Source organism: Eublepharis macularius, chromosome 8 (assembly GCF_028583425.1).
Source record: "Eublepharis macularius isolate TG4126 chromosome 8, MPM_Emac_v1.0, whole genome shotgun sequence".
NCBI classification, from domain to species: Eukaryota; Metazoa; Chordata; class Lepidosauria; order Squamata; family Eublepharidae; genus Eublepharis; species Eublepharis macularius.
In genome coordinates, this window is record NC_072797.1 from 113,831,959 (window position 1) to 113,850,436 (window position 18,478).

At 43.5% G+C, this 18,478-nt stretch overlaps 1 protein-coding gene across 1 annotated transcript in view; it reads left to right on the forward strand.

Annotated features, from left to right (window-relative positions):
* FOCAD (focadhesin) overlaps positions 1-18,478 on the forward strand; it is a 183,450-nt gene that overhangs the window by 142,233 nt on the left and 22,739 nt on the right. Inside the window, exons 29-36 of the mRNA XM_054987115.1 lie at positions 6,387-6,534; positions 6,884-7,003; positions 9,539-9,661; positions 11,574-11,651; positions 13,678-13,749; positions 14,544-14,646; positions 15,105-15,185; positions 16,360-16,488. Of these exons, the coding sequence (XP_054843090.1) occupies positions 6,387-6,534; positions 6,884-7,003; positions 9,539-9,661; positions 11,574-11,651; positions 13,678-13,749; positions 14,544-14,646; positions 15,105-15,185; positions 16,360-16,488 (854 nt within the window). The remainder of the gene's footprint in view (positions 1-6,386; positions 6,535-6,883; positions 7,004-9,538; positions 9,662-11,573; positions 11,652-13,677; positions 13,750-14,543; positions 14,647-15,104; positions 15,186-16,359; positions 16,489-18,478) is intronic.

The window sequence follows — 18,478 nt, forward strand, 5'->3', positions numbered from 1 at the left end:
CTTGTTTGGGACACTGTTAATTCACAAGAGAGTTTGAAACAGCCCTCTTGAAAGCTGTGATGGCAGTGTGATGTTCAGCCAAGTCTAGCTGCTCTGGAGCCTGTTGCTAGAATAGTAAAGAGTCCAGTAGCACCTTTAAGACTAACCACAGCTGACGAAGAGAGCTGTGGTTCTCGAAAGCTTATGCTACAATAAAGTTGGTTAGTTTTAAAGGTGCTACTGGATTCTTTACTGTTTTGCAACTACAGACTAACACAGCTAACTCCTCTGTTGCTAGAATGTGCATAATGTACTGGCTGAGCTGCGGGAGCAGCTGCCTTTCACGGCTCCTTTTAAAGGAAGAACAATGCTGTTAAATTATCAGCTGGAGATAGGATATAAAGCCAAGGTGCCGGGAAATTTATTTAGGGCTGCTGAGCAGCAGGCGTAGGCTGCAAGGGTCATCATCGTCATTCGTTTATTGCAGTCCTAAGACCAGCATGCAGATTAATCCAGCGAGGATACAAGGTTGCAAGGGTCAGAGGAAGGAACAGGAAGGTTACGGGAAGTTGTTGGAGATAATACTGGGTCTTCGGCTGCAGAGGCCTATTTAGAGCAACTCGAGTTTTGGCTGCTCTGAGATTATATTAGTGGCCTTTGGGGCAGTTAGTGTGTATCAGCAAGTAGTGCTTTGGGTCACATCATTCTGTCTTAGTTTTTTAATATCCAAAAGTTAATGGGGGGCGGAGGGGGGGGCGTGCAATGGCTGTCATAGAGAATTGGCGCAGGGCAAGTGTGAGGCACCCCCCGCCATGTGGAAGTCCTATTGCCACTGCACTGAATAGGCAACTGCAGCATCAACTAAGAAACCCTGGGAGTCCCTGTTGTTACCCACATTGCCTTGTGGAAGTCACTACTATTACCTGTCCTGAACCTGCATACTAGGATGGTGTGTGTGTGCCGTCAAGTCACAGCTAAGTTAGCTGACTTATGGCGAGTTGCGACACACAGGGTTTTCAAGACAAGAGACGTTCAGAGGCGGTCTGCCATTGCCTGCCTCTACATAGCAATCCTGGTGTGCCTTGGTGATCGCCCATCCAAATACCGACCAGGGCCAACCTTGCTTAGCTTCCAAGAGCTGACGAGATCAGGCTACCTAAGCCACCCAGGTCAGGATGGTGTGAAAAGCCACAGGGTGGAATCGATTTAAATCATGATCACAATTTAAATCACTAGTCAGTAAGACTAATTTAAATCATGGTTTTCTGCTTAAAGACTCATTCTTTCCTACATAAAGACTCCTCACACTTAGCTTCTTGAGCAGATCTATTCTACTCCCAACAATCTTCTATTCATTGAATTTTTTGAAATTTAGCACGTAAGAGGTAAGGAGTTGGTTCTGTGTACAAAGATTTGCAAAGGAACAATGGGACGAAGGTCTTTTTCTCAACTGTGTGTGTTTATTTTATAACCTTTTTGCTGTGAAGAAGAGACGTGTGTGATCTCTGCAAACACAAATTCACAGTTTTGAGAAATGTAAAACCGAGCATCTGTGATAATATCTTCTAGATAGAAAAATTGCCCAATAATCTCACAGAAATCTCTGGAAGAGCAGGACATTGTGAATGGATTAATGGAATTCGTTTACCAAAAAATTTAAAACATTGCATGAATATACAGCCTCATGGTACAGAATTAAAAACTAATCCTTATTTCATGATGATAACCTTTGGACTATAATGTATCTTAAATAGAAAACTATCTTTAGATAGATTTTTCCTCAAAAAAACATTTTATTAAAAAACTCTGATTTAAATTTTTAAAAATCCGTTTTTTAATTTTTTTTTTAAAAAAAATCATTGATTTTTATCCACCTTGCTTTCCTATGATGTTCCTTTTAAACTTTCCCTTTCCTCTCTGGACTAGCTATCGCTGTACCAGGAAACTGCTAATCTGCCTGCCTCGCTTGGCCCGCAGTTGCTTCCAAATGCTCTGGACAGTCTGAATCTTGGAAGCAGAACGTTAATATTCAGACTTGCCGATATATATAAGCCTGGACAGATTCTGTGTTTCCTTGGCTCAGCACTTAGACTTTTCCTTGGCAGCCGATAGATACGGCCCTCGCTATAATCTGAGAAAAGCTTAGTTTAGAATCAGATTGGCATTGCTCTGCCCTTCCCTGGCATAGCACAGGGTGCATATGGTAAAAAGGGGAGCTGTATCAGCCGCATCGTTTTGCAGTACCCACGGCTTTTGAGTGCCAATGCAGCCTAAGATAAAAGCTTTGCAGTCCTAGCCAAATTAGCCTCCCCTGCCAGCCAAGAGCAGATGGCAGCACAGAGACAATAGTGGAAAGGAGATGAATGATTAAGAATCTTTTCTGTCTTCAGTATGTGTCTGTGTGTGCTGGGGTGGGGGCGGCAGTGAAATAAATAAAAGCCCCAGCTAGACATTATATGGGATGACCTCTTACACTGTTATATTTATTTGTACTTGATAGATTGTCATGTCCCATATCAACATCACTTTCTTAAAATGCTGAAAGTGTTGGACAAAATCAGTGTGGTTTCTTAGGTTCGGTGGCTGTCTGTGCAGTTCATGTGCCCTAGCCATGTAATAGAATCATAGAATCATAGGGTTAGAAGGCACCTCCAGGGTCATCTAGTCTAACCCAGGGCCAGATCTAGGGTTGCTGGCGCCCAGGACAACCCAAGTCCGGCCCCCCACGTGCGCGCAGTGCGCTGTGTGATAACATCATTTCTGTGATGTCATCAGACAGAGCTGGAGCGTGCTGCCAGCATGGGAAGCCGGCTGCCCCGGCACACGGTGTGCCACGGAGCTGGCAGCGGCAGCGTGGGTGGCTGGGAGGCAGCCCATGGTATTTGCCTGCCCCACTGACAGGACACCCGGCTTGCCATGTGCTCCCTGTCCTGCGGGGCAGGTGAATGGCGCAGGCGGCCTCCCCTCCAACTGCTCAGGTGCCCGCACTGCCGCCAGCACGCTCCTGGTGGCTGACAGCTGCACCTGGCGCCCCCTCTTTGGTGGTGCCGGGGGCAGACTACCCCCCGTACCCCCCCCCCCCGTCGATCTGGTCCTAGTCTAACCCCCATGTTTCACTTCAATTCATATATTCGCCCGCAAATGCCATCTTCTGCCAGTGTCTGTTTTTTCAGCCTAGTTTAGGAATGGGCAGCTTCTACATTTGGGAGGAGGTGGTAGAGGTCATTCACTTCTTCAAGCAGAATGACAGAAGATCGTTGAGTAGTGCTGCAAAATCTCTCAATTGCTTTGGGATATGGCAAATGTTTTCCAAAGGGAATCCATCAAATACATTCCCCCTTGCTTTAAAAGCAACTATTGGCCTCTAAACCCTTATTTCAACCCTGGCATGAACATGGAAATCCTTAAAGATGTTGGGATCCATATTATATTACAGTGAATATCCAAAATTTCCTCAAGATCTCATAAGACCAGCTCCGCTGGATCATACTAAAGTCCTATCTAGTCTTCTATCTTTTTTTTCAGCATCAGCAAGTCAGATGCTGCAACAAAGTCCACAGGAAGACAATGGTTCTGTTTGGCTGTCTGGCTTACTTTTATGACTGCTGCCTCCTTTAATTTGTCTTACCTCATTTGAAAGCCACCTAGTCCTAAACCAGCGGTGGCATCCCAACATAACATGGCAGAAAATTCCATAAACGTAATGATTCATGGTTCAAAGAAATACTACTATTCTGTGCTCCAAATCTACTCCTATCCAATTTCATTGGGCAGCCTCAAGTCTCTAGTATGTGAGGAAAAAGTGCTTATTTTTCTCCTCACAGTGCATAAAGCACTGTCACGTCCAACTTTGCTTGTGCGTTTCCCCCGTCTTAAAAACCAAACATGTTCTTTTTAGGGAAGGCAGTGGTTACTGGGGGCCAATCTCCACTCTCCTGGGCAACCTGGGTGTCTCCTGACCAAGTGATTGCCCTGCCAAGGACTGGCCTTCCCTGCGTCTTCTCTGGGCCTCAGCTCCTCTCCCAGCTCTCTCTCTCTCTGAGCTGGATTGCTCCTGCCCTCCTCCCTGTGGAACTTGTCGAGATTCTCCGGGAGAGGCATGTCTCCACCTCACCAGGACATGCCCTTCCACACCGGCCTGCTGGGACTGTGGCTGGTGCCCAGTTGGCCTCAGCCCAAATGTGCTGCGACTGCTCCTGCAGGTGGCAGCTTCAGTGGTAGTACAGCCAGTTCCCTGCAAGCTCAGCAGCTGCCCGGGTGTAGATCTGGGCATAGCTTTCCTAGATATTTGTTTGCCCTGTTTTGTTCCATTTCTGGCTTGACAATATCCTTGTTGAGGTGAGGTGACCACAGCTCTTCACAGGAGTCTAATTGCCCTGTAACGGCAGCACGATATTTCATTTCATTTTCAGTCCCTTTCCTACTAATCCCTAGAATGAAATTTGTCTTTTTAATCACTGCTGCCCACTCAGTTGAGGCTTTCATTAATTTATTTAAGATTGTGGTCCTTGTCACTTCAGTTCCCATCCATAAGTATGTAAATTTATTACTTTTTTTGTCCTCAAATTGTAACTTTACACATCTGTTGAATTTCATGTTCCATTTTACTACCTCTTCTTCTAGTACAGAGATAGCCTTTCAGAGTTTCTTGCAGTCCACTTGGGATTTCATCATTCTGAATAATTCTATGTCATCTGCAAATTTGGCTCTCTCATATTAATCCCTGACTCTCAATAATTTGTGAATAAGTAAAGTACACTTGCCTCAATACAAGGACCCCAGCGGTTTCCCTCCTTACTTAGAGAAGACTGTCCTCCTTCTTGTGCTCTTTAATGAGTTACAGAGCCACAGAAGGACCCTTCTTCCTTGAAAGAATTTGCTCTGGAGGTTTGGTGAGGAACTCTATCAAAAGCTTTTATAAGTCTAAGGTTGCTTCCAGATATTCTTAAATAATTTCTGAAAGGTTAGTGTTACAGAAGGCATGAAAATTCTTCCTCAGCAAGGCATTTTCTTCTATATTCCAGATAGTTCTAGCTTAAATAATGATTGAAGGATGTTGTGTGATGATGTAATGGGCCTGTAGTTTCCTGGCGCTCCCTCGTCCCTTTATAAATATTAGTGTTACATTAACTGTCTCCTCATTTCCCTCGAAGCCACCTGACTCTAGTGGCATTGAATATTTTTCTTAGATCAGCATTTTTGTATCTGAACCCTTTAAGAACTTGCAGGTCTATATAATCCATTCCAGTTGTTTTGACATTTAATTTGTCAGTCCTAGAAGCTCAGATGAATTTTAACATAGTTTGTGAAAGTAATCGTATATATTTCTCTTCTCTTTTTCTGAACATAGATTAATGCATACTGACAATCACATTTAGGTGACTGCCAGGAGCCACTGGTGTCTCACTTACTTCTTGGAAGTTCGCCACATACCAGATTTCAAACAAATCCACCTTTTGGAAGGAATAGTCAAGTGTCAGAAAATGAATATTTTATTTTTAAAACCAGGGATGAAAGAATAAATACTTCCTTTTGTAGTATTACTACAAAAATCTTAAAGAAAAGTGTTATTTTTTTTAATCCCTAAATCATCAGTGTCAAATTATTTGTGTGAATTAGCTTCAAAAGGTGTGTCCTAGATTTTATGGCCAGGCTCTAGTACCCATTGTCAAGCACTATCTTTGAGATACTGCTGCCATCTAGTGGAAGAGAACTATTAATACTTTTCTTGATGTATAGGATATTTGGTCATAAATAAAGTGCCATAAACATGTAAATACATGGAGATTTATCAGTAGCCAGGAAAGTATGGCCAAGGGGTTCAAGGCAGTGCATTCCCCATCCTGCTTGATGTAATCCTGTTGAGAAGTTCTGCAGACCAAGGCAGCGTTCTTTCATTTCATGTAATCTAGCCATGTTGATATGGGAAGTCTTCATGTCATTTGCCTGTCCCATGTGGCATCCCATTGAGTGATATTACTTGCATTGTGACAGCAAGGACCACACAGAGGTGGCTCCCACACTGCAAGTGTAATGTAATGCTTCACACATGGAAAGTCATCACTTGATTATTGCCATGTGGTTGGCTGACTGTTTGAATGAGTTGAGGTTAGTCACCCAAAACTTGTTACCAAAACTCAACTCAAACATAATGCTTTTTAGCTGAGCCAGTTCTTCCAGCCAACTGCAAATCCTGTAATGAGCCATCTAGTGATGTACATGCGTGTTAACTGGCCCTTAGATGTATCAGTCTGCCAACTATAATGACCTAATAGCTTTAGAAACAAGAGTGATTTGGCAGAATGTTCCTGCATCGGGAAAAACTTGGGTTTCCTGTGCTTGTGATCAAGATACGGCTCATATGTTCTTTTGACTCCCATAACTCCTCTGTTTTCTTACATTTTAAGCACTGGATGCATCTTGGGCGTAGGACTTGTTCTGTCACTGATGAGTCACAGCAGTAAAACTGATGCTCGAGATCATGTCTCCGTTTCACTGAGTAAACTTTGCCAGTACTTGGATGACGCAGAATATCAAAGCAGAACATTCCAAGAGGTAAAATGATATTCTTCATAGCTCTCCTGCTCATGCAGTTCTATTCTTTTCTTCATTATAAATTTTGACTTTTCAAAGTCATGTATATAATACACACCCTCATACACACAAGTGTGTGTGTATGGTTGCTTCCACACACGTTGGAAAATCCACTTTCAATACTCTTTAGTGAACATTTGAAACTGCTGTTCCATGTGTGGAACAAAAAATCCACTTCCAAAGGAATGCTAAAGTGCATTGAAAGTTCATTATTCAACGTGTGTGGAAATGGCCTATGAGAGAGAGAGAGAAATCTTAAAAGGCTCGCTGATGTGTCCTTAATTTCCATGTCATTCTTTCCTTCATGCAGATTCTTGCTTATTCGGTTGTCTGCGTTTGTGTCTCTGCTTTCAGCGTTGGGATCATAGAAGGCGCAGAAGCGGAGGCGACCATGAACAAGTTGCAGAAATTAGCAGAAGCTAATCAGCAGGTTGTATTGAACGCTTGTGATCCCAAAGAAGGTTCATAAAAATGAATGTGCCACAATGCTCATCCTAATATTTTCCAGCTTAATGCTGTGAGTGCGTCTTGCAAACTGCATTAAAAGATCATTCTGAATGATCCATGGCCCTGCTTAAGCCATTTACATTTCAATCTCAAGCAGAGTTTATACCTTTCTAAATCGATTGAAGCCAATGAGCTTTAAATGGTAGAACTCTGCTTATTTTTTAAAAAAATTTTATGAAGATACATAACTACAAATACGGAAGAAGAAAAAACAAGATCAATAGCATTAACGTCATTAAATAACAACAACAAAGATAAGGTACAAGTAAAACATTTTGTACTATGTATGCTAGGAGATAAAGTAATTAACTATCAAGAATTGTCTGATATAAATAATTTGGAGGAGACATATCTTTGCTAGCAATAAATTCAAAGAAGGGCCACCATTTTTCGAAGGATGAATTGAGAGAGATTTTCTTGTTTACGTACGACATATGTTAACTTTTCTAATATGAATTGATCCCAGACTTTAATGAGCCATTGATCTGTGGTTGGGATAATTTTCTGGTTCCATCTTGATGCGTGGAACTCTGCTTATAACTGCACTGTTAGTCCCTTAAATAAATAACTAGTATTTCCATAGTGCATCTAATGTACATAACGCTTAATGGAATATCAAAAAAGTAGCTCTTCCTGGCACTCCTCTAGTCTGAGGAACGTTCAGTTGAGTTTGAATTCTGGGAGAGACAATGGGTGGGAGTTGACAAGGTTAAACATGTACAAATACAGTTGCACATATTTTCAGGTGTAAGCAGGGCTTTTTTCAGCAAGAACGCGGTGGAACGGAGTTCCGGCACCTCTTGAAAATGGTCACATGGCCTGTGGCCCCGCTCCCTGATCTCCAGACAGAGGGGAGTTTAGATTGCCCTCCGTGCCGTCAGCGGCACAGAGGGCAATCTAAACTCTCCTCTGTCTGGAGGTCAGGGGGCGGGGCCACAGGCCATGTGACCATTTTTGCCAAGGGCGATTTAAACTTTAAAAAACTCCTCCCTTGTTCTAGCTGACCCAAAGTGACATCATTGTGCGGTCCTGAGTTCCATCACTGAGTTCCACCACCTCTTTTCCCAGAAAAAAAGCCCTGGGTGGAAGTAAAGATGAAGAATCACTGCTATAGTAAAAGTCTTCAACAAAAGCTTGGGTTTGGAAAAGCGCTTTGAAATAAGAAAGGCATGACCTTCTATAGGTATTCTGAGTGGGCTTTGCCAAGCCCAAACAGCAAGGGAGGAAGGGCAGAGTAATTTAAGAGAATAGAAAATATTGTATAGAAGAATAAAAGAACAATTAGGATAGATGCTCAGGCAGTATAATAATGTATGCCTTTGTTTTGTTTGGTCGAGCCTTAGCAAGCCTGTAAGTTATCGGTTCCTTTTATGCATTGGTGGCGTGTTCATGCAGAGAGCTGCAGAGAATCAGTGAGGAAAAAAAGAGGCAGGTGACCAAGCAGGTTACCATTCTTGTGACCAGATCCTTGTTTGGAAGGGGCAGTTGTTGATTCTGCTTACAATGCTGTCGTTTTGAGGGAGGTGCTTCAATGGGACATCTCAAGCAAACAAACATAAAGGGGGCGTGTTCCATACAGTGACTGTCCACTTGCCTTGAGAAACACTACAAGGAAATTAATTCTTTTTGCCTGGCTTTCCCAGACTTTACAGAAACTATCCCAAAGCTAAGCAAAGAACTGTTTGGGAGCACCACTTGTTTTGCAGGACCTCCGGTATGAGCTATACCCCAAATGTGCTGAGACACATCTCAGGAGATCAACTGATCCAGAAAAATTTAATATCTGAGGTGCTTTTCATATAGTTTCAAAAATATATGGGAGGCCTCTTCTTCTTCAGTAAGCAACTCTGTTCAGTGTAGCTCCCTTACAGTTGTTGAATGTTTGCTTAGAGAATGTTTGTCTATAGAGAAAAAGGCCTTAGAGTAGAACTAGACTTTATTAAGAACATTAAAAGTGGCAGTCCCTTGTTCTCTCCCCTTCCTCACCATAATGCAGTTAACTCAAGAAGAGTCCTGATGGACTAGACCAATAGTCTATCTAGTTCAACATCCCATTTTCGATAGAGGGCAGGCTGAAGGCTTTAAGCAGGTCACAGAGACCAATCAGCACAGCTGTGCGAGAACAGCGGACAAGCGGGCACTAGATTAGAGAGGTTGCAAGAACTTGAAACAGGGCTACCGTCCTCTGCAGCAGCCCCATAGTCCTTCCATGTGACACGTAAGCCAAAACAGTCCTTTGTTTTTGTACCAGTAGCTCAATGTATATTAGCAGACAATGAAAACGGCCTCTTTTGCATGGCTAAAGACAATAGATAGCTTTTAGATCTTTTAAAAAAAGAATGTGAAATTTTGCAGGCAAGTCCAATGCATGAAAAGTACAGAATGCTTATATATGGAAAGCTGGACATCTGACTACAAATCGATTTTCTAAATAGCCACTATTTTGTTCTACTGCCAGACTTCTGGCTTTGCTCTAGCATTGGGCAGCATTGTACATGGACTGTCTATATGTGGACATGGAAAAGCAGAAGACCTCAGCAACCGGCTCCTATCTGCTTGGATGAAAATTGTACTAGCTGAGGTAAATGGTTGTATGCATGTGTGTGGTTTCTTTTGGGTCTTTTTGCAATAATTTAAATTTGTTTTATTTATTCTACTTCATTTATACCCCATTTTTTCTCCCCAAAGCGGCTTACATTGTTCTCCTCTCCTCCATTTTATCCTTACACCAACCCTGTTCGGTAGGTCAGGTTGAAAGTGTGTGAATGGCCCACGGTCGCTGTGCCAGACAGGAGGCTGTCCGGCCTCTGAAAAGTAGAACAGAGACTCAGCTGTTTTGTCCCTGAGCCTCTGGGAGTGCTGCCTCAGCATCCAGTCACCTTTCGGGGGGAAGTTTGAACGTTGGAGGGAAACACAGCAACAGTTAGTTGGTGTCTGCCTCAGCAAAAGAGCAGACTATCCAGGGAAGTTCTGCATGGTAGTGTGGCAGAGTGGTTTATCCCTCCCTCTGGGAGAGGACAGAGTACCCAGTTGTAAGGCCTGCCTCTGGTGATGGGCAAACCTAGTTCCATTGAGTCTGACTCATGGGAAAGGGCCGGGCAGTCTCAGGTGGGTGGAATTCTTTGTGTGAGAAGATCCATCATGATGGTTAGTCAGAGAAAGTCTTTCTGTAAGCATTAAAAGGAATTTAAATCACAACCTGAAGCCATAACTAGCTTAAGTTTAAGTGCCTCAGCCAGGCTTCTCCTGTGACGAGACCTGGAGTGCTGTTCTTCTTTAAAGACCACCTGTACGTAAATAGATCTTTTTCATTGTTTTGTCAAACTTCCTGCTTCAGTGATCTCTGTACTCTTCAGGCTCAAAACAAAAATTACCTCACAACAGCGAACCCAAAGCCTTTACACTTGCTACCATAAGAACGTCTAGTAACTGAGGGGAAAGTTCCCATTTCAAAACGAACCTAGTTCCTCAGAATTATAGGAGGCTGTGTGGATTCCCTCAGGCCTGTCACAGTCACCCATCGAGCTTCCATGACAGAGTGGAGATTTGAACCCGGATCTTCCAGGTGCAGGTCAGATACTCTAATCTAGTCAGAAATTGGTGCAGCGACAGTCATAACTAAGAAGCAAATACTTTAGAAATAATCCACCTGTGTTTTTAAACCCACCTATCTTAAAGGGTCGTCGCTGTTTCAACATTTCTAGACTTTGGGGACCACCTTTGCTTTACTTGAGTGGTTTACAAACTCGCTACTTTCAGGGGATGCTTTTCGTGAAGGACTGGCCAGCTGAAGAACCCCTGCATGCTTGCAATGAAACTGAGTGTGTTGTAAAGGACCACCTGGAAATACAGCCGTCTGGCATACCAAAGAAAGCTGGTGGCCGCCCTGGTTTGAGAGCATTCTCTCAGTTCGCACATGGAGCACCAGGCAGGCCTTTTGAGCCTCACTAACCCACGCGAACTACCTAACATGATACAGCACATTGAACATCCGCATGGGGAAACCTGGAGGAATGTCAGGATAGAGGCTGCTTCTCTCTTTCCCCTTTCAACTGTTTTATATGCTCAAAATGGTTCTCCCCAGTTGCTTTTTCCCTCCAGGGATCCCCACAGGTGAAAAAAAGCATGTTAGGGGCTGATTTTCATCACAAAAGCAGCTGGAGGGGAAAAGCCCCCTTCCTTCTCCATCACTTGTCCTCCTCGATTATAGACTTGCGTGGCTACTTTCATTAAGCCATTGGGAGAGTGTTTCATGTGCTTGCCATGTTCATGACAGAGCCCTGAGAGAAGGGGGTAAATTCTACTTGATGCTTTTTTCTCAGTACTGTTTGCAGCATCCTTGCTTCCAGTCTCAGGAAATATTTCATAAAGTTGAGGAGATGAAGGCTGTTCTGACCTTCTGACCCATCTTCTCTTGGAAGAGGAGGGTGCGGTTGTCTTCTAGTCTACAGAACATGGTCACCTGTGACACACTGGCTCTGCTTGGGTTTCAGGGATCCCCAACAATGCAACGGCTTGCAGCAGTCAATGGTCTGGTGTCTGTGGTAGGTTCTGAAGGAGCCATGATACAGGTAAAATGGGCCAAAAGAAGGAACTGTGCACATTCTGTCCCTCTCCCTCCCTCCCTCTCCCTCTCCCCCCCCCCCCACTCTCAATGAAAGCAACTTGGTCTGCATATTGTTTCACTACACCAAAACTTTTATTCTCTGCATTGGATGCTGTACAGATAACGCTTTCTTGTTTTCAAGCTAAATGTCTACTATTATGATGGTTGGCATATTATGGTTGCTGCTACTGGTATAGCCCCACCTTAGGATATATTTCTTGATCATGGTATAGTGTGAAGGAATAACTAGCCTTGATATAGCATTGCCAAGGCCTCCTCTTGGTTGGCATCACTCGCTGCCATTTTGGTTAGTGCCTGGCCCGAGTGCCTTTGCCAGATCTGGAAAGATCTGCTAGATTTTACAGTATCTTTCAGCAAAAACAGAGCTGAATGTTAAAAAGAATGTGAAGCTGGGACTAGCCACTCAGCATGACTGTATCTGAGCCCCCTGAGGCAATGGCTGCTCATCAGGGAAGGAACTAAAATACACAGGACTTTTATTGGAGTCCTGGGAAGCAAAACCAAAGCCCCACGGCTATTATATTGTATATTTTGACATAATCAAGTAATCGAGGCTGTATGGCTGTGTTCCTTCCCTTCATGTCAAGGATTTCTTTACACCAGGTCCTATTCAAACAGGCCAAAGTCTTCACAGTCAATTTTTGGTTCAAATCAAGCTCCTTTCACTTCTCTAGTTTCTCTTTGGCTTCTCTGATTGAGAAGCAATAGCTGCCACTCCACCTTCAACCCATCGGAGGTACTCATTCTAACTCTCCCGGACTTTCTTCCTTCTCCTACCAAGCCCGCTAAAGTTCCCTTGGTTTTGTTATTGCGCTTGACTCCTATAAGCAAGCCTCCTCCCCAATGCAAAATTGCACACTGCCAATATGCAGGTCATCCTGTACATGGCCAGCACATGCCATCTTGTACGCTGACAACTTGCCTATGTCACTTTGAGCATATGCAGGTGCTTGCCATAATTAGTGTGCCAATCAACAGAACTAGACAGCCGCAGATAATTCCCCACTGTAGAAAAGGATATATAATGTTTCCCACCACCCCCTTCTTTATCTCCTCTGCTTATTTCCCCCACCCACCCCCATTCTCTTATTCTCTGAGATGTGCGCTGCTTGGGGATGGGGGGGAGTAACTACTAGGCTAGTGCCAGTGTCAGGTACTGGTCTTGATGGATAAATGTGGTATTTTGTGCTGTAATGTCCTACTGCTTTTTCTGTCTTGTTGCCTGTTCCCTTGGTTCTTAGTAAGCTAGCTCTGATTATTCCTATTTATTACAGCCTCTATTTTCTTTTCTAAGCCTGCTTTGGTGCGCCGTCACTTTTCATTTTGATCCCAAATATCTGGGCACACAGTATTCATTCACGAAAAAAGGAAGTGTCCATGCGTTGCTCTGAGCACGATAACGATAACGTACCATCCACGGTAACGATAGTATCATCCACCTCCAATAGTCTAATTAAATACCGGGTGGCAGGATTTTCTTGCATAGTTTGTAGAAAGGGAGAAGAGGAAGGGATACAGAACTGGAGGTAGAGAAGATGGTTACTTGGGATGCCCAGGGTTCCTAGGCAAGAAGCTGAATGCTGACTTGCCAAGCTGGTTCCTTCCCACTAGGCTGAGCTTCCTGAAAGAAAAATGAATGGAATTGCAGGAGACTTGTCCTTTTATTGAGCAGGCGCATGACTTCAGGATAACTTTTCTCCAAAATCACTGCTTTGAGAATTTTCCAAGCAGGAATAAAGTTTTTATTAGGGAAAATCCTTGGGTTGTAACTAACATGCTTTTTGTATCCTGTTTCCAAGCATATAAAACAATAGTTCTCACCTTCATGTGAGTATTATGAATCTACAGATGTATTCTGCATCTCTGACTGTCTTTTACACGGCACATGTGGCTACTTAAGCATTTTACCGTTCAGTTTCACCTTCAGCTGCTCATAACTTGATTCTTTTCCTCTTTTTCTTTTTTTGCAGCTGAAATCTGACGCTATCCAGTCTTCTCAGTTTCAAAGCAAACTCAACGAAGTCATCAGAACCCTGAGTCAGGTGAGAGTCTTTTGTGTACCTTTTCGCTTTGTTGTGAAACCCCATGGTGACCTAATAGGGTCCATTCTGATGTGACGAGGCAGCATTTAAGAAGGCAGCTTCAAGGAAGGCGGCTTGCTGAGGAAGTTTCTTCTTTAGTCTTCCGAGGGCTGCCGTCTCTGACCTGACAGCAGTCCGGCACCCCTATCGAATTCGGCTAAAAGGAAGTAAGTGCCTAACAGTCATGAAAATAGAATGAAGGCAAGGGGTGGGGAAACATTTGCAATTTTGGAATGGAACAATGATTAGCTTTATGCGTCAGCCATAACGTCCTGTATTCTACTACTCTGCTCAGCAAAGTCTGAATCTTTCCTTCAACCTAAGGAGCCTTTCGCGGGCTTAAGTGGCCCTTCCGCTTCTCTGCTCAACAGAGTTGGAAGCATTCCGCCAGCAGCCTTTTCTGACTCGAAATGGTTGTCATGTGCTGATATCTCAGAGGATCTTTAGGTGACTTCCCCCCCCCCCATTTGGTTTATTAAAGAGATGTGGGGGTCACGCCATCATATTTCAACAGCCCCCCCCCTATATTTTTTTCACAATAAGGCCAGTATTGGTAACTGCAATGTTAGGTTGTGTGGATGTAGAAGTCTCATTATCTCAATAAGTGACACAGATGTCTCTGTTTTGGATGCCCTCATTAGTTTCAGAGAATGCAAACAAAATAGGTAGCGCTCCTCTTCTTGATGCAGCGTTCAATGCTCGCCCAGACTAAGGAAGCCATAATGTTTGTGCGCACGTGTTGGTTGCACCTACAGATAATCAGCTTTTCTGGAGTGATTGGCCTTCAGACAAATGCAGCGTGGCTTTTGGGACACCTGCATCTCTCCACGGTGTCTGCAACCCACAGCCGAGCCTCTGGTAAGCCAGCTTTCACGGTGTATGTTTCAAGACTTGGCAGATATAAGAACAAACTCCTATTGACCTGGTTGTGGCTGCTTTTCTTGTGCTACAAAACAATACGTGTATTTGTTTCTTAAACTGATATTTCACTGGGCTCCCTAAAAAGCTTACCCACTGCCTTACAAGATATTAGCACAAAGATGTGAACAATAAAAACATTTTAAAACATGCATTAAAATGTAATAATTGTGGAACAGTATGTTAAAAACAGCAAGCAAAGCCTTAAAAACTGAAATCACAGTTTAATCTTATAGCCCCAAAGCCTTAAGTTTTGGATAACTTGTGGAGCCTTGTAAGGGTGGGGAATAGGCAGTGAAAATACATCCATCCACAAGAAACCATCAAGAGTTTGGTCCTCATATTTCTAATACGGCACGAGACAAACTATTGTCCTGATGTTCAATATCTCTTCACAGTTCCCCCTGACTTCAGCTACTTGCCTGAGAAGAGCTTTCTTAGGGCAGCCATCGACTTTGTCATTGATGGTGGAAAGAAAGGTAAAACGGCAACTGCGACAAAGAATTTTTTTTTAAACTTTCCTGAATTAATGGACTTGCCATGCTGTCATTGAAAGCACAGCACAGATTCATTTGTTGTTCCTCAGTACTCCTGCCAATGACTTGCATGTGGTAATTTCACAATATCAAGCGTGCAGGTAGTATATAAAATGCATTTGTAAGCCTCCCCGCCAAACCTACACTATATTTATGTAGCGTTTGATATGCTTTTAAGGACTGAACTGCATATTATCTTAGCAAACGTGTATTCCCAAACCTATGTTTACTAAGATAATCTAAAGGCAGGGATGGGGAGGGGGGCACTTTCATGAAAAGATCAGTGGGAAAGTTTGCCCAGACGCAAACTGTTCCCTGTAGGCACTTCCCCTAAACTCCAACTGGCAGTCAAAGGAAAGGTTAAGTATTCTGCCCCTGCCCTCTAGCAGTTCTCCCTTGCAAGTACCTTGTAATCATTTGTCAAATAAGGAAACGTGGCAGTAGGAGCCCCATGTTTCTCTCCTTCATAATACGTGGTTCTGCCCTGATTCATAGTACACTTTGATAAAATAGGCCCAAAGCCTATGGAAGGCACTGCTCTTTTGCTATCTTTCTTGACATGCTTTGAAAAATACTCAGTTCAGTCTAGGCTGTACCAATTCGAATCACTCTTTTATATATTAGGCCCTCCCTTCTTAGTGTAACTTACCTTTTCTTTGCTGGGAGCGGGGGGACGTCTTTTGGTTGGTTGGTAAATTTTTACCCTCAAAGAACATGTGTTCTTTGGATTGTGGTGAACATTTTATTAAAAACCTTCACTTTGATTAAAGTGGTCTGTTTTACCACCTGCTAGAGTAACACTTCCAGCTATACTGTGTATTTTTGCTACAACAGACTGACATGGCTACCCCTCAGGAATGATTTCCAGCTCTACAATGTCAATGTGTGTTAACTGACCAATAGGAATTTACTTTAGGGAATGAGATTGCGGGAGATGTGATTTATTTACTGGGGGAAAGGGTTTTTTTTATTGTTCTTGCAGACCTCCTCTAGTAGCTTCTATAATGAATGGTTTTGTTTTGAAAATTTTAGTATAGAGTAAAATGCCACCCAAACTATCAAACCTTGTGATAGTTTTAATGATGACACTGAAATTACCATTTTTATTGTGTTTTAGGCCCTGAATTAGTTCCTCCCCATTTGGTAAAGGTATCCTTGTCACCTGTTGCAATAACTGGAGAAAGCTACCAGTATCCCCCAGTCAACTGGGGCTCAATTCTTTCCCCTCTAATGCGGCTGAATTTTGGTAAGTTTAAAGAAAAAATTATTGGACTGTGTCCATGCTATCTTTGTAAACGAGCTTTTACATGGAGTTTTACAGCTTCTGCTGTGGCGATGGGTCGATGGTATGATCTTAAACCTGATTTGGTCTGATGTGTTGTGTACTGACAAATGGGTTTTCCCAGGGCTTTTTTTTCTGGGAAAAGAGGTGGTGGAACTCAGTGGGTTTCCCTCAGAGAAAATGGTCACATGGCTGGTGGCCCCGCCCCCTGATCTCCAGACAGAGGGGATTTGAGATTGCCCTCTGCGCCGCCAAGCGGGCAATCTCAACTCCCCTCTGTCTGGAGATCAGGGGGCGGGGCCACAAGCCATGTGACCATTTTCAAAAGGTTCCGGAACTCCGTTCCCCCACGTTCCCCCTGAAAAAAAGCCCTGGGTTTTCCCAGCTGTAGGTACATGAATTAGGAGAGGGGTGATGGCTTAGTGGCAGACCATCTGCTTGGTATGCAGTTAAAGGACCAGGCCGTAGGTGATGTGAAAGACCTCCGCCTGAGACCAACCTGAGTAGGCAGCCTTAGGCGATACTGACTTTGATGGACCGTTCAGGTTCTCATTCAGCATAAGGCAGCTTCACGTGAATAATATTCTCCTCTGGGTTTTACACAATTTACAAGTGAGCTAGATCTTTTGCCTTCTCCTGAGTTGTACACGCACACACACACAGCCAATCTTCATAACAAATTGTATTTAATCTCTGCAGGAGTTCACAGCGTGGAATTATAAGAAAGAAGTGCAGTCTGTGATCAGGGAGGGAGGCCACATAATCTGACCTCTGGCCTCATTCAGTACAATTCACAAACTTTAGGGTTACTTTGAGATTAACAGTGATTATTACATGTTCTTTTTTTTAAAACCTCTCTGATTCGTTCTGTATTTTAAATGCAGATTTGCCAAAACTCCAGGAAAGGGTTCTGCAAGGCCAAGTCTTGCAACAGCCTTTTCAGCTAAACGAGGGATAATTATCCATTCCCTTAAAACAAGCCTTCACTAGGCCGTCTCCAGGCAAAGTTAATTTGCTGTCAAAGGGAAAATTCTCTGCTGCAACTTGCTCCCATTCTCTGAAATGTTGCAGCAGAGCAATAGCAGCCTAGTTTCCCATGTCCACATATACTTGCACCCTTAGTCTTTTATAGCAGTGGTTCACCATTGAGCCTTCTGTGCAATCGGACATGAGACTCTGCCTGCATAGGCCTCTTGTGGAGGTGAAGATCTAAAGATTTCTGAAGTGATTAGAGCACTCCCCCTCCCCCTCGTCTTGCAACAATGCTTTCACTCCTACACTGTCATGTGACTGGAGAAAGGAAAGTGCTCCTCACTTCTTCTTTCCTTTGCCACCATGGAGGGTGGATATGTCTTTCTGGAGCTCTAAAACTTTACCTCAGGAAGACATTTTTTCAGTTCTTTTCTCTAAATAAATTATTTTGTACTTTTCTTCATGGCCCTTTTAAAAAAAAAGAGTGCGGCACAAGATGGCACCATCAGACAGGCATGCTGCATTTGCTTAGGCCACAATGTCTGTACTTGCAGAGCGTGCCTCCAGTTCACGCCAAAAGCAAGACATGAAAGGGGGGGGCAAGACTTAAAACAGTCTTGTATGAGAAGGCTGTGGGAGTTTTTGAACAGCCTGCAAAGCGAGGGACAGAGCAGGAGAAAAAGGCACACACACCATCCTCTACTTCAGTGCCTCCAGCTCAGTCCTCAGGTCCGGCCCCTCCCTTGGAGACAAGAGCAAGATTGGTCCCACTGATGAAATTGGAGCCGATGCCTAAAAAGGCAAAAAATAAAAATAAAAAGCTAAGCGCTCTTCTACAGACTCACCTCACCTCATAGATTATCTCTGTTGAGGCACAGATCTGAGGGATCTTCTGATAGGATCTTGTTTCCTCGTTCCTAAAGTAGTCCTGACTTTTCACCTTGCATAGGACATTGTACTGTCTGTATTTTTTTCCCAACCC